Consider the following 14,668-nt stretch of genomic DNA (forward strand, 5'->3'; position numbering starts at 1 on the left):
GGCGGGTACGTATGGAAAAATGCGCGGCGTGCGCTGAGTTCTGGTGACGGCTTAGTTTGGTGTTGAAGTGATGCAGTCGCGAAGTTTGGCCGCGGGAGTGGATGACGTAAGCACAGACAGCTCTAGGAATCGCGACTCTTACGTGAAGAGGCTCTTTCGTTACAGGATGCGGTATGACGTCATGCTTTCATTTACGTGCATTCAGCTAGGCCTCCAAACATGTATGCATGCTGCATGAACTTCCCGAGTTGGAAGGTAAATTAAGGTTGCTGTTGATTACGGCACTAAAAGGCTTGTCTCACTATTTACTTGCCACGGCCAACTCCGATGCCGCACGAACAATGTACATAGAGACTGGATAGTAACACACGATGTAATATACATCATATATGATGTTGAAAGAATAGTCGCAATCATATTGTTTTCGATGTTTGGTCTATGCTGGCCTTGCGTCCAAACGCCGTCGATCAATAGGCTACTTAGTCTTCGCCTCTACCCTTCTTCCAGATCTGTTCATCCGGTTGATCATGTATCATTTTACTTCAACACTTAAGCCTCAGGGTCCGTGATGAGCTTAGTAATCTTGCCAATGGCAATCGTCTGACCTTGATCACGGAGGGTGAATCTACCCAGCTGCGGGTAATCCTCGAATCGCTCTACACAGATGCTTCCAGCAGTACCGGTGATTTGCAAGCGTGCAATGATGCTCATGCCCTTGGTAGCAAATCCTGGTGCCTTCTTCGATTTACGTCCAGTGCCCTTCTCCAGCTTGTGCAACAGGGCGGTAATGGTGACCTCTTCTTGTGCGGCGTGGACGTGGAGCACGCAGTTGAATCCGGCTGTAAGGATAGACTTGATGTCAAGAAGTACGACCTGGGCCTCGAATTGAGAGACACAGTGGACAGGTCGCTTAGGTGAGCAAAGAACGTAACCCTATGAAGAAGTTAGTAAGCGATCATGGAAGGAGGATTGATCAAAGTACATACAGGCAGAATATCTTCTTCTTCAATACCTCGGAGTCGCACGCGAATTTGGTCACCGCAAGTCGCTCCAGGAATCTCGTCTTCTTGTTCACCGTACAAAGCCGAGATGTGGATTGTCTGTCGGTTGGGCATCATGAGGTACCTTGGTGCAGTTAGTAAGTAACAGGTGCTGATGTCAGAAGACGTGACCTACTTTTGCTCCTTCTTGATGATACCGGACTCGATCTTGCCTTCAATCATAGTACCCATGTCCTTGTACTTGGCGGCGATGGGCATCATGAAGGGCGCATTGAGCTTACGCTCGAGCGCTTGCATGTTGTCGAGGTACTCAAGTAGAGATGGGCCATCGTACCATGGCGCCAGGTCCTATTGACCAAATCAGTTCATATCCCTATTACAGACAAAAGGTTACTTACCTTTGGTACACGGGTCTTGATACCTGTGAATGTTTGTGCACTGACCGGCATCATGCTAATGTCAGTCTTTGGGTTGTATCCGAGACCCTTCAAGAAGGCTACTACCTTGGTAGTGCACTCCTTGAAACGATCCTCGGACCATTCAACAGTAGGATCGTCCATCTTGTTGACAACGATGAGAATCTTGTTAACACCTTGTGTCTTGGCCAGCATAGCGTGCTCTCGGGTTTGGCCACCCTTCTCGAAACCTGTCTCGTACTCTCCCTTACGGCCAGAGATGACGAGAATACCGACATCTGCTTGTGAGGCACCACTGATCATGTTGGGCACATATGTCTTGTGGCCTGGCGCGTCCAGGATGGAGTATCGTCGCTTCTCTGTCTCAAAGAAACCTCGACCGACTTCGATAGTCTTACCCTGCTGTCGCTCTTCCTTGTTCAAATCGAGCGCCCACGAAATGTACCAGGTTTCACGACCAGCGTCCTTGGCCTCCTTCTTGTACTTGTCGAGGGTACGCTCGTCGACCATGCCAGTCGAGATCAGGATACTGCCACCAAGAGTGGACTTTCCTGCATCGACGTGGCCTAAGAAAATGATGTTGACGTGCTCCTTGCCGTAGATTTCGGCAAGAGTGGCCTCGTCAACCACTTCCTCCATTTCCTTCTCAATGTCCTGTGCTGCCTTCTTCTCAATGGCCTTTTCCTTTGGTGTCGGGCTGTTGCGGCCAGAAGAAGGAGTTGGCGAAGTCCTTCCAGAGCCTGCAGATGCTGGGGTAGCCTCGCCGGTCTTCTCAATGGCCTTCGCAGCGGTGACCTTGGTACCGGCTTCAGGAACGCTCTTCTCCTTGTCCGCCTTCTCCTTCGCGGCCGATGGCGCAGCTGGTGTGCCCAGACTGAGGACCTTTGTGCCACCTGCCTTCTCGACCTTCGGTGCTGTGGTGTCGCCTCCGATGGACAAGACCTTTGCCTTAGGTGCGCTGTCGCCACCAATCGAGAGAACCTTTGCCTTGGGGGCGTCCTTCTTGGCCTCAGCAGGCGCAGCACTGTCTGAGGCAGCCACGTCGTCGCCTCGCTTTGCTATCCTCACAGGAGACTGGCCTTGTTGCGGCTGCTGGGCCTGGAAGTTCTGCTGGTACTGCTGTCCGTATTGCGGGTATCCTCCCTGCTGTCCACCGTACTGTTGCCCATATTGAGGGTAGCCCTGTTGTTGCTGGTAGCCACCATATTGCTGACCACCGTACTGGTTGTAGCCACCGTATTGCTGGCCGTACTGTTGGTAGCCACCGTAGCCCCCATAGGCTTGGCCGGGGACGAAAGCGCTCGCGCCCGGGGTGAAGGACTGCGCTCCTGGTGTGAAAGTGGGCGTATTGTTGAGGTTCATGCCCTGCGCCTGCTGCGCGAGGCGTTCCTCCTCCTGCTCCCAGTTGTCGGCCATTGTGACGTCGGTTGTCGCAGGGATGTGTCGTATGGTTGGGTTGGTAGGGTAGCGACGGGGTGCGTGTAATGCGCTTCGGGGACGACTATGTCGCTGTTGTTAACGAGTAGGCGAGAACGTGGGTAAATTCGTCCCGCAACCAAAGATCGACTACTGAGGTATATAAGTGGACGGGCGTCGAGTGTCGTCGGCGAAAAGTGAAAATGTGCCGCGTCGTTGCTGCCCACGCAAGATTTGGCGGGGTCGCTTTCGGTGGCTGAGTGGGGCTGACTCAACGCCTCGCTGCCTAACATTGGCTAGGGCTCCTAGCAACAAAGACACTCACCTACACGCAAACACTCGCATCCATTGTCACTTGCCACAGATATTCCTGGTTGCCTTCTCCAGCAACCCAATACTCTGACCTCATGGTTCATCTAACCCAAATATCTCACCACCCAACCGTTCCCATACAAGGGTGAGACCAAATCGATAGGTCAAGATGGAGTCACTCCTAGCAAATGTATGACTACGCTTTGACTGCCAATACGTCATATGCAGACACAGAGTCATCCTCCTCGTACTCAGTGCACATGCTGACATGTGGTAGGTGACCAAGCAGGCTATGAGCTATGCTATCAGAAGCGGTATAGCCATCACCAGCCACTATGCGCTCAAGCAATGCGGCCGACTGATGAAGACGGTCGAAGGCCGTGAAAAGCAAGAGCTCGCCAATTTGCAAATAAGACTAGACTCCAAAATCAAAATCATCTCACCAGCGATCGATATGATAGAGCTGATTGCGGCACGCGGAAACACGTCACTCGAGTCTGCTGTAGGACTCACAAAGTCTCTTCGATGGGACATTCAGACATTAGGTAGCCGTGTGGAAAAGGCTGTGGCCGAAGAGCAGCTCTCAAAAAGAGGCAGCTCCAAAGCGAAATCGCGGGATCAGAATGACGCCGAGCTCAAGATCATCATTGAAGAGATGAAAAGGTTGCTGGAGCGTATCGAAGATGCTGTGCCACTCATAAATCTGGCTATCACCACATCCGGTACTAGTCTCTCCACCACCCTCCCGGCTACTGTATCGCCATCACGGCTTCTACAGGCCAGCACCTTTCTCACTTCTGGCGACATGCAGTATTGCGCATCGAAGCCCAGAGCCCAGCAGATTGGACCGACCTTTACCCTCTCCTTGTACATGTTGTTCGCCGGATATGCGCATCGAGCCCATGAGGAAGACGTTCGAGAAACAACATGGAAGGAGGTCATGCACAAAGCACGTGTTACACTTATGAGGATTCCTCTCGACAATGTCTACGATTACCCCACACCTTTTGGGCAAGACAGCAGACGAGCCGATGAGGCTAACCACCGCCACATTCCCTCTGATAGTATGTTGCAGGAGTTTGCCTATCAGCTGCTTATCGTTGAAGACTTAGATGATGGTCGTATGCACGAGTTCGAGGATGGCGAACCCCAACTAGGGCCATACGACGGTGTGGAACAGGCTGGTGTTCGTGAGATCATACCCATTCATGAAGTCTCCAAGATCTTTTACGCCGATACAGGAAAGATATTGAACATCGGTTCCGACAACGAGAGTAACAACCCAATTTTGCTATTGAAGCGAGACGTCAATGCAGCACCGCCACGCCGTATGATGGAACGTGATACAGAGGGACCTGGTTACGAGTCAGATGACTCACATACGATCGGAGACGGCGAAGAAGATGCTGAACAAGCAGAGCTGGAAGAACAATTCCGGCGTGAATCGACACCACATCTCGAGGAACAACCCTCACCGGAGCCTGAACAGCCCCCACAAGAGCCCGAGCAACCAACGTATCCCTGGCGACTACCTCCCACGCTGGACCTAGAATGGATGGCATTCGAAGTATACACTGAAGACCCGACCTCCGATTCCGAAATCGACGAAACAGAAGAGTCGACTGAAGCTTCTTCGCTGTCCCCAGCAGCCACACCTACACCGCCCGACTTCCTAGGGCGTTTCTCTGCCCTCAACCTTCGCCCTAGTACGCCCACCTCTCCCAAACCAACACCCCACAACCAAATCATTCCTTCTCCCAAGAAAGTTTCGGCACCGACACCGCAGTACCAACGACAACCTCCAACGTCCCTTCCCACGGTCAAAACTTCATTGTCTCTACTCGAAATGCTTATCCGCCTCACTGCTCTCCAACAATTTCAGCAATCCTCCCACCTGGCCATCCCAGACGAATTCCTTAACTTTTTCCTCTCGGATAGCAGTACAGTGGGGGCAGGTGGTGATGCTGAATTAAGGCGAAGAGTCAGGAGGGAAGCAAGGATGAGAGTTGGATTTGATCCGTATGACGAGAGTCCGATCAAGAGGAGAGGAGAGGAGTATCTGGAGCATGAATTGCATGAGCATGAACATGTGCAAGATGGGAGAGACGAAGAGAGGTCTGTATATGGTGATGAAGATACGTTGACTGGAGATGGCGGTGGTGGGAGGTATGATTATCAAGGCTACCCCATGGGTCATCGCGCTTCTTCTCCATACTCTCGGTCACGAGGTAGTACACCTGGCTCACCACGGACACCGATCATCCCAACATCCAGTCGCTCAAAATCCTCAGTTGATGTTTCATATACTGGGAGACACAGCCTAGGCAACATCTCCTCCCCAAGTCCACTTCTCAGACGAGCAACCACACAGCCAGGTCAGAATCACCGTCAACCACCTCAGCTTCGTACCTTGAGGCAGCCTGGCTTCTCGCAAAGGCCGAGCAATCCAGGGGAACCTCGTACACCTGGTAGACTGTCTCCTGATACGCCGCCTAGCAGTGTGGCCAGACCATGAAGAGTTCGTCTATCACAGACAGTGAATGAGATGCTCGTGTGGTTTTGCGTTTAACAAGCGATACATAGCATCATGACGGCGTTCAAGATACCACTTGCTTTAACCAGAGAATTCAACTTTATGTAGCGTAGTTTAGCATAGCGAGCGAGCGAGCACTCATGATCAAATCTTCCATGAACACAAGACAAAGTAAGAATGTTTCACATCATTTGCAATTCCTGTCGACATCTCCGCCCTTGACTCGAAAGAGTCGACTAAACAAACACACAACACGCCCATACGCCATGTACACCCAAAGTCGTATCACAAATTCATCATCCTACTTCACCATTTCCTATCCTCATCATTGCTTATTCCCAATCTTCCTCTTCGTCACTCTCCTCAGCCACAACTTTCTTCTTTCCATCTCCTACACTTGGCGTCCTTGTTGTCGTTCCAGAGACTACATCATAACTGGCATCGCTATCGGCCACGCTCTTCTCATCGTTTGATCGACGGGGTTGTGCTGAAGCTGCAGGTGTTGTGGCAGGTTTGCTGGTTTCTTCGGTAGGTTTGAGAGTGTTGACAGAGGCGGTCAGGTCGGTTGGCTTGGGTGTGCTTGTTTTGGGTGCCGGGGTGGGTTTTGTGGTAGAGGGCTTTGTAACAGTAGCGTTATCGTCATCAGAATCATCATCAGAGTCTTCCTCCTCGGAAGACTCCTCTTCGTCATCCTCTTCCTCATCGTCGTCTGATTCCTCTTCCTCTTCTTCCTCCTCGGAGTCTTCGTCCCAGGCTACTTCTTCGTCGGCGGCAGGTGTAGATGCTGTGAATAGAAGTCAGCGTCAAATCCATCTTTAGAACACTGAAGTCAACATACCCTTGAGCATTTCCCTCCTCCTCTGCTCCTCACTCTCAATGACATGGCGGAGGAAGTAGTATCTGCACCAAAAGACCTTGTATTCGACCTTCTCCGGAACACATTTCTCCATTGCACTCCTCAGCTCCTCATGCTTCTCGAGATCTTTGGCAATAGCCTCAGTCTTCTTGTCCACATCAAAAGCCGCCTTCCACTTCTCCCACTCTGGGCTCGCAGGATCTTTGAGGAAAGAGTCGAGTGTCGAGTGAATAACATGGAGCTGTGCGTCGAAGCGTGTCGCATGAACAACCTTCTTGCCGCTGCTATCCTTGGACTCGAAGAGTACGTCGCCATTCTTGTCAGCCTCGGAGCCCGCTTCGGGAGGCGCGATGGTGACAGCGTCGCGGAGGAAGTTGCGGATATTGCTGCCGAATTTGAGGAGTGCCTCGTCGGCGGCGTCTTCTGCCTTTTCGACGTCTTTGAGCCTTTTAGCAGCTTCGGAGCGGAAGCGCGATAGTATGCCTTCTGCTTCCTTTACAATGTCTGCGGCAAGGGACTCAGGACGGTCGGGGTGGGCTTCCGTGTCTTCCTTTGCCTTCTCGGCAGAAGCGTCCTTGTCGGTGGATGCGGATTTGGAGGTTGAAGCGTCGCCGGGCTGGAGGGAAATCTTTCGCGCGTGACTGATGATGTTGGAAACACTAGCCTGAGCGTTCTTGGTCAATGGCGCATATTGCTTGCTCGCATTGTCGTAGTATTGCTCGCCCTATGCCACACGTAATTAGCAGGTGAGCGCATAAGTACACACCGCTGTCTTACCTGCTTCCTCACGTTACCCAGGAACCCTCCCAAGCGCGCAGCCCAAGGGCTGCTCGATATGGCTTTATAAGCATCTTGGAACTCGGCGTTGAAGTTGTTAGCTGTCTCCTGGTGGGTGTTATCTCCGCTGGCGGACGACTGCTTGGTGGGGTCCTGCGGGTAGCTCTCCTCCTGGATGTGGTCGTAGGCGGAATCCATAGCTACGATAGTCCAGAAGGGGAGCAAGATCCAGAGGGATTGTGTGTTGGGCGAGAGCTAAGGATGTTGTCGTGGTCGTCAGATCAGTCGGTCAATCAAGGGTTCAGTCAAATGCGGGCGGGGCCATGCATGATGCTCCGCAACTCACGCTAGTGATTTGGCGACTACAAGCTCGAGCCCTGGAACACGCTCACGTCACATGAAGACATGTCCTTCCAGCCGACATGGCGAAAACGTATTTGTTAGAGTGCCGAAGCTCCTCCTCTATCTCAGCGCGTAGAGCATGCTACACTACATCCGGCGCCTTGATTATCCGGTGCTAACGTGCGCACTTTCTGCGTGTTGCTTGCTGTCTTGCGCGCCCATCCTAGATGCGCGCAGTAGTCACCTACACCACTACTAACATTCCCCCCTTGCCTCAGCTGGCCTGGTATCGTTGCTCATAGTACACCTCTTCCACGCCTCACCTCTTCTTCTTGCCGACTACCTTTGTGAAGCCCTCATCGTCCACCTCTGGCTCTGGCTTCGGTTTCGCGGGCACAAGCGCAGGCGCTTCGCCCATTTCGACATCATCGTCTTCGTCGCTCTCCTCATCCACACTGTCCCATTCCCCCTCTTGGTTTGTCTCCTTGACATTAACGCTGCCAGTCGAGACTTCCTTTCCTTTGCGCTCTTGCCACTTCTTCTGCAGCGCATCCACCGTCGCCGTGTTGCCCTCGCCAATCTCCTTCCGTATCGTCATGATCTCGCGCGCAACGGCGACCTCGGTCTCGTCTTCTACCCGAACGCCGAATTCGTCCTCGAGGACCTGTAGGAGGACAACTTCGACATCCTCCGCATCTGTCAGAGGCTCGGCTGCGAAGAGTTCTGAAATCTGGCCGGCGAGCCAGTCGCGTTTATCTGAAGAGTCGGGGCCGCCCCATTGATTTTGGACAGCGACCGTCAGGTTTGCCCAGTTGAAGAGCGCGTGCCAAATTCCGAGGTCAAATTTGTCCTGGTGTTCCTCTTGAGACGGCGTCAGAAAATAACATACATTCTTGTGCGAGTACATACCTGCGATTGGGCCGAATGCTGAAGACATTTTGCAATGTGTTACTGAGCGAAATGGCTGAGCGTGGGTTTGCGTCACGAAACGTCGATAATTTTGCCCGTTATCGATAGGAAATTTAGGCCCCGCCATTCCATCACATTGACACGTGAGGACGCGCCCTCGCGTTGCGCCACATTGAATACACAGCAGAGTTGCATTAGCGGCGAGAATTGCTTTTCTTAGTTACATGCTGCAATTCCTCAGCGAAGGCCTGAGGTTTCTCCAAATAACAGGCAGGCTAAGACTTCCTCACCAACCACTCCAGCTCCTTCGCCTGTTCCGTTGTAACAAGCTGCCCAAATCTCTCCGTTGTCAAGAAGTCATGATCCGAGAACTCAAATCCTGGTATTACCGTCTGCAAAGTCACAATAACGTTAGCTTTCCCCTTCTTACCATCCCAGCCCAGTGACGAATACGTACCTCACTAATCAACAACCTCTCCCCCTCCGCTCCATCAAGTAGAAAGCTCGCTTTGTATTTCCCACCCTCGACAATCCACACACTCTTCTCTCCATTCGCAACGTCTTGTCCAACGACGAAAGTCTCGATGCGTTTCTTGGTGCCGGGCTCATCGGCATGAATGAGGACGTAGCGGCCCCGACCTGAAATTAGGGTGTGTACCTATGCGACAAGATCAACACTCAATATTCAACATGATTATCGCATACGAGTTTCCTCCACCGGCTTGGCATGTGCTAGCAGGTTCAAGGGGTTTGAACATAAAAGATCTCATACCGTCCTGCCCTTGTTCCTATGAAAATGTCCCTGCGGATTCACTGCGCTCAACATGTAGTATATACTTGTACTCGCGTTTCTGATGGCGTTGTCACCGGACATGGGTTTATCAGCTGTGTTCTTTATATCCTCCTCTTCATCTCCGCCGTTCTTTGATAAGAAGGGGTTGGGAATGGTGAGTGGGTTACGATCGATTTCTGCATAGTAGCCACCTTCGACATGTTTTTGGAGACTGAGCGCGGAGATGATGGTTTGGGTGTTGGAGGGCTCCGTGGCGTTCGGATCTGGGGTGTATACTTGTGTCATGTCTCCCGGTGAGGTCATTTTAGGCTGTCAGGGTCGTCGGTCGGCTGCTTTGGCCAAGATGGGATGGGACGCGCGTGGCTCTTGGAGTTGGTGAACGATGACGTCATTCCCGCTAGTCGCCGATGAGAATCCAACGTATTGGCAAGTCGATGATATCTAGCGACCAATTTGATGATATCGGCAATCTCAAATCGCTCGTTCTGTCGGCCATGTCTCTCTACAGATGCATTTTCTAGCTGACTCATCAATCTTATTTCTCTTCGATCACTCCCATGACGTCCCGTCTCCGCAACCTTCATCTCTCTCACCCCATGAAAACACAGAAACAGACAAAATTGAAACAGCAAGCCCTAGCTTACAGTACAAACTAGCTCTAAGAAAGAAGATCTACAGAGATCAGTGGCATGATAGGCTTCTAGGTTCTCTATCTATGTCTAAACAGCTCTAGATATACTTTGTTGTAGTAAGAAGAAGTACTTTACGCTAGACAAAAGTTTATCTCTTCTCTTCAACATGCTGTTCTTCCTGCACGGCTCCTCTCACATCTCCATGCTCTTTGTCTCCTTTACTTGCCTCTCTTTCTGATTTGTCCTGAGAGTGCGTCTCGTCGCTTTGTGGTACAGCGATAGCTATCGCTTCTTGAGCAGCAGCAAACGGCTCTCTTATACTTGCATCCTGGCTGCGGAAAAACTCGATCGCATACTTCACATCTCCGACTGTCATAGCCTTATTACCGTTCTTTCCCGCAGATCTCGCATTCCACTTCTCCCGAATCTTCGCCCACGCCTCATCTCTTTGCAAAGATCCCGTGATTCGAGCCAACTGGTAAAGTTGCTCTAGAAGCTCACCTTTATACGAACCTCTGAAGTTCTCTAACCTACCGCCACGCTTTGGTTTTTTATTTGGAGCTCTTTCAAACATGTCGTCAGGAATGAGGTCCTTGCAGTCATCCACATTCCAATAGTGTTGGATCCAGAGATTCCACTTCTGGAATCTAACGGCTTCCGTGTCGTCGGGAAGAATCGGTGGTGGAAGAGGATGTGTTTCGTTGCCGTGCTCTGATGCGGTGATGCCACCTTGCTTATACTGTGAACTTTCTTTATCTGCTGTTGTGATGCCGACGCTACTGGTAAAGTTGCCAGATTGGCTGACGAGACTTTCGTTGTCTCTGGCAATCAATCCTATATCTGCGCACGTCAGTCGTCGTTCAATGCAAGAGCACTCAGCAAGAAGTCGAATTCACCATCCACGTTCTCATCCTTATCAACCAACTTTCCCTTTCCTTTTCCCCGTTCAATCGGCTCATCCCCACCATGGTGCTGTCGGACATACTCTAGATCGCTTAGCTGTATCTGTGCTGGCAGACTGTTTGACTTGTCTTTCACTCTCTTCTTCTGTCCTTCTTCCAGTAGATCGTAAACTTCATTCCACGCGTCATCGCCCGGCATATCACTAGCAAGGGCACTTATGCCTCGTAGGACTGGTAGAGGCCAGGTACTGATGGAGCCATCGTACCGCATGGACTTAGGGATGACCCTGCTACATTCTGTCCTGGGATCCCACTTATCTTGGATATTTGAAACAAGCTCTGATCGCTCTTCGTAGTCCGGATCGCTTTTTGGTGGAAACATGGTATGGTTGATAATCGATAGCACCAGTAGATTCAAGTAGAGAAAGTATTCACTGCGTTTGTACTCAAGTCTTGTCCTTGTTTGCTATTTGCTACGTCCTAAGCTATCACGAAGGACATACCTGGACAAAGATGTCACGAGTAGTCGCCCTAGAGCTACCTTCCTCACACGGGTCTAAACGCCAAGTCGATGTATCCACTTGCCTGACATCTTTGGTCGTCACTCAGTGCTGATTCACCTTCCTTCATCCCGACACTACCCTGCTGTTCGTCTTTTCCCTCGTGATGTACATGTACATACCTGTTCAACATTCCACCTCTCTCGCTAGCACTGGAGACTAAAGTCCCAGAGTGCAGCACTATCGACGTTTACCGGAGGTTCGAAATTCAGCATGTCACACTCATTGAGCTTGCCACCCAGCTGACAACCGCCCATCAGGTCATCAACTGACCATTGTGGAAAAGGGCCAATCGAACTGAACGATTGTTGACATCCAGCAGTCGCTGCATCGGTCCCTGGGCTGGGATTTGTGTCATAATGCGATGACACTGTTGGAACACTATCACTCCCTTCATCCTCGGGGACTGTTCGTGCACTCATATCGCGTATTGCTTCATCCAACATATCCGATAGATAACGTGCGGCTAGAAATGCCATGTCTGATTTACGACCGAGATACCAGAGACCCTCGATGCAATCGCCGCATCTCCGTCTCGCCTGGGATCGCTCCTCCTCATTTGGATCTGAAGCTGCTATTTGGACCAGAATGTAGCCGGCTCTGCATAATGAGCGTACGAAGACAATTGTCCACGGCTCTGTCAATAGCGCAGCTTGGCTCAACGCGAAATGGAAGTCTTTTGATGCCTTTGTGTCATTGACGCTGTGTATGCTTGCTAGACTTAGGTCGGCGACTGCTAGAGCATTTTGTCGGCGCAACGTAGCGACGAGATTCGAAGCTTGCCGGCAGATCCTTTCGTTAGAAGAAGAGAGGTTGGTCGAGTCGATCGTTGCGAGAAGATCGGAAAGCAAAAAGGTTCCAAGATGCCAGTGTCCTGCTAAGAGAATGTACCAGGACTGCACGCGTGCAGGGAGAGTGGCGTGATGCTTTACGCAGTCGGAGAAGAAAGGGGCATAGTTACGATGCCAGTGGTTGTATACTTGGAATGCGGCGTTTATTCCTGACTGTATGCATGGCATAGTCAGTCAAATGATCACAGTCGGGAGAGATGAAAGCATTGGCTTACCTCAATCCTGTCGGGTAAAGCTTTACGTGAAACTAGGGCTTGGAGATGTGCCACACGCCGAAACAAGAGCACTTTCACTGGTGCGGCAGAGCTGAGTGTCGATGCGGCAAGCCTGTAGCTACATGGCCATCTCGCTGCTCCAGGGTGCACTTCCAAGCTCCCGTAGCGTGTGAACAGATCACCCCAAACCTCGTTGACTTCAGCAGAGGGTTGTGATGTTTGGGCATTAGCAAAGGTACTAGTCTCATTCTTTGGCATTGTGAATCGGTCATTGTAGATGCTAGGAGGGCTGGCCCACACAAGGGATTCTCCGTACTCGTGGTTGTTTGATCGTGGTAGCTCGCTGTCCTCATCGTCGACTACCACCGGGCGTTGGGAGATTGCAGCAGATAGAGTATCGAACATAACTCCTAACCAATACAACAAGTTGAATGTATCTCGATCCTCCTGACGTAGCGGGTCTGTTTCGCCCCGTCTTTGGCTTGCCATCTGCTGTTCTATCCGTTCCAGTTTCCTTCGTTGAGCTAGGAGCTGTCGCAAAGCTATCTCAAGGAAAATTGGAGCGTCGTCATCCTGGACCAAAGCTTGGAACTCCTCGTAATGCGTCCCCAGCTTGGAGTTGGTACGTAGAAATGGGCGTGTGGTATCCAGAGGCCGCTGAGTCAACGAGAAGATGATCAAGGCAAAGACCACGCGAAAAGAGTCGATACTAGCAGCCCGATGAAGCAGTTCAGACGTTTGGTGCCAGAGAGTCTCTTGCATAGAACGCTCAAACTCATTTGACTGAGGGAATCCATCCGCCGTGAAACGGGAATCTGCCGGACAACCTTTAGTCCCTCTCTCACCTGCTTGAGCCCATTGTGAAGCGAAAGACATGATGGTCATGTTCAGTGCTTTAGAGACAATGCGCTCCTCATCAGGCGTTAGTTTCCGAATAAGAAGGGTTGCATAGGCTCGATCAAGCTGAATGACCCGATTGTACATCCTGTTAGACCAGGATCCACCCCATTCCCGTGAGGCTTTACTTGCAGACAGGATGGAAGGCTTGTAGCGTGTCATAGTATACGGACAGTTGTGTTCTGTAAGCCAACAAGAAAGAGAGTTTTCCATGCTGTCGTTGTAGATGCGCAAGAAGCCATTGGTTACAAAACCTCGTGATGTCCTCTCCCCCAATAATATGTCCATCAATGGAGAATTGGCGTCAATTTTTCGGTTGCGACCATAAGGATGCACGTCTAATGAGTCTCGTCGGGCGCGGGAAGAGACGAAGAATTCTTGTTCGTCACTCTTTTCCGACCGTGCCGCACTTGGGTTATCAGTAGATATCGGTTCGCTCGAGCCATTGTCCACATTCTCGTTCTGCGTGATATCGAAGCGATCTTCCTGTTCGTCGTCTTGATCCAGAGACGACAGCGATTGTGTCACTCGATTTGGTATCTCGTAAAGTCCGTTTATGGTAGGATCGCACGGGGCTCGAAAATGGTGGCTGAGAGAGCGAGTGAATGCTGAATCTTCAGCACGATCGTAACCACTTTGTAACGATGAACGTCTCCGTTTCCTATCCCGCTCTTGATGGCCCTCGGAAGCTGTCTTCAGCCAGTTGAACGTGCAGGCTTGGTTCTTCCGGAGGCAGTTCGAACACGTTTGATTTGTAAGATCTGCACGCTTGTCTGCATCGCAAGCTCTCTTTCCGCGCCTACACGAGTCGCAGCTACGCCATTGCTGACGACGAGGGGGTAGGGGCTGTTGTGTGGGCTGAGGGTTCGCGGACGATGATTTAGGTGGTGTCGTTGAGTCGTGGAACCTTTCTGCATGAGATTTGCTGGGTACTTCGGTCATAGTACTACTTTCGAAAGTCTTCAACATTTTTGCTTGTAACGTCGGCGATGGCGATGGATGAGACAAGTTAGGGGAGGATAATGATTGATCTTAACGAGAGACTACACTGTATACAAGGTAGCCGGCATACGACGTTGCTAAGCGCGGACGCATGCAGGTTATGGCAGCGACCCCGCTTTTTCACATTCACCCTCGCCCATGCGGGGGATCAGCTGCGAGGATGAGAAGCCTCGAAACTCTGGGATACGTCATGGTTGAGCTCCGGTCTGACCAAATGGTGGAAAGGAATTTTTAGTTCCGCTATATGCCGATAG

General features: G+C 51.2%; 6 protein-coding genes across 6 annotated transcripts; 1 reads left to right on the forward strand and 5 right to left on the reverse strand.

The window, feature by feature from the left end:
- Positions 1 to 549: 549 nt before the first annotated feature.
- On the reverse strand, positions 550 to 2,833 carry GT037_006330 (uncharacterized protein; the record flags this gene model as incomplete). Its single annotated transcript, XM_038931377.1, has 4 exons — positions 550 to 933; positions 987 to 1,125; positions 1,177 to 1,349; positions 1,400 to 2,833. The coding sequence occupies 4 exons, from the start codon at positions 2,831 to 2,833 to the stop codon at positions 550 to 552; spliced, it is 2,130 nt and encodes a 709-aa protein (XP_038785874.1).
- Positions 2,834 to 3,314: 481 nt separating this feature from the next.
- On the forward strand, positions 3,315 to 5,660 carry GT037_006331 (uncharacterized protein; the record flags this gene model as incomplete). Its single annotated transcript, XM_038931378.1, has 2 exons — positions 3,315 to 3,335; positions 3,423 to 5,660. 2 exons carry the CDS (start codon positions 3,315 to 3,317, stop codon positions 5,658 to 5,660), a joined length of 2,259 nt encoding a protein of 752 aa, XP_038785875.1.
- A 350-nt stretch (positions 5,661 to 6,010) lies between these two features.
- GT037_006332 (bsd domain-containing protein) lies at positions 6,011 to 8,590 on the reverse strand (the record flags this gene model as incomplete). The annotated part of the gene is made up of 5 exons (XM_038931379.1): positions 6,011 to 6,462; positions 6,517 to 7,258; positions 7,312 to 7,566; positions 7,997 to 8,514; positions 8,563 to 8,590. The coding sequence occupies 5 exons, from the start codon at positions 8,588 to 8,590 to the stop codon at positions 6,011 to 6,013; spliced, it is 1,995 nt and encodes a 664-aa protein (XP_038785876.1).
- A 247-nt stretch (positions 8,591 to 8,837) lies between these two features.
- GT037_006333 (uncharacterized protein) lies at positions 8,838 to 9,658 on the reverse strand (the record flags this gene model as incomplete). The annotated part of the gene is made up of 3 exons (XM_038931380.1): positions 8,838 to 8,954; positions 9,020 to 9,220; positions 9,335 to 9,658. 3 exons carry the CDS (start codon positions 9,656 to 9,658, stop codon positions 8,838 to 8,840), a joined length of 642 nt encoding a protein of 213 aa, XP_038785877.1.
- A 477-nt stretch (positions 9,659 to 10,135) lies between these two features.
- GT037_006334 (uncharacterized protein) lies at positions 10,136 to 11,271 on the reverse strand (the record flags this gene model as incomplete). The annotated part of the gene is made up of 2 exons (XM_038931381.1): positions 10,136 to 10,827; positions 10,884 to 11,271. 2 exons carry the CDS (start codon positions 11,269 to 11,271, stop codon positions 10,136 to 10,138), a joined length of 1,080 nt encoding a protein of 359 aa, XP_038785878.1.
- Positions 11,272 to 11,595: 324 nt separating this feature from the next.
- GT037_006335 (uncharacterized protein) lies at positions 11,596 to 14,381 on the reverse strand (the record flags this gene model as incomplete). Its single annotated transcript, XM_038931382.1, has 2 exons — positions 11,596 to 12,453; positions 12,516 to 14,381. The coding sequence occupies 2 exons, from the start codon at positions 14,379 to 14,381 to the stop codon at positions 11,596 to 11,598; spliced, it is 2,724 nt and encodes a 907-aa protein (XP_038785879.1).
- Positions 14,382 to 14,668: the final 287 nt, after the last annotated feature.

The sequence above is a fragment of the Alternaria burnsii genome (genome assembly GCF_013036055.1).
Source record: "Alternaria burnsii strain CBS107.38 chromosome Unknown 752, whole genome shotgun sequence".
NCBI classification, from domain to species: domain Eukaryota; kingdom Fungi; phylum Ascomycota; class Dothideomycetes; order Pleosporales; family Pleosporaceae; genus Alternaria; species Alternaria burnsii.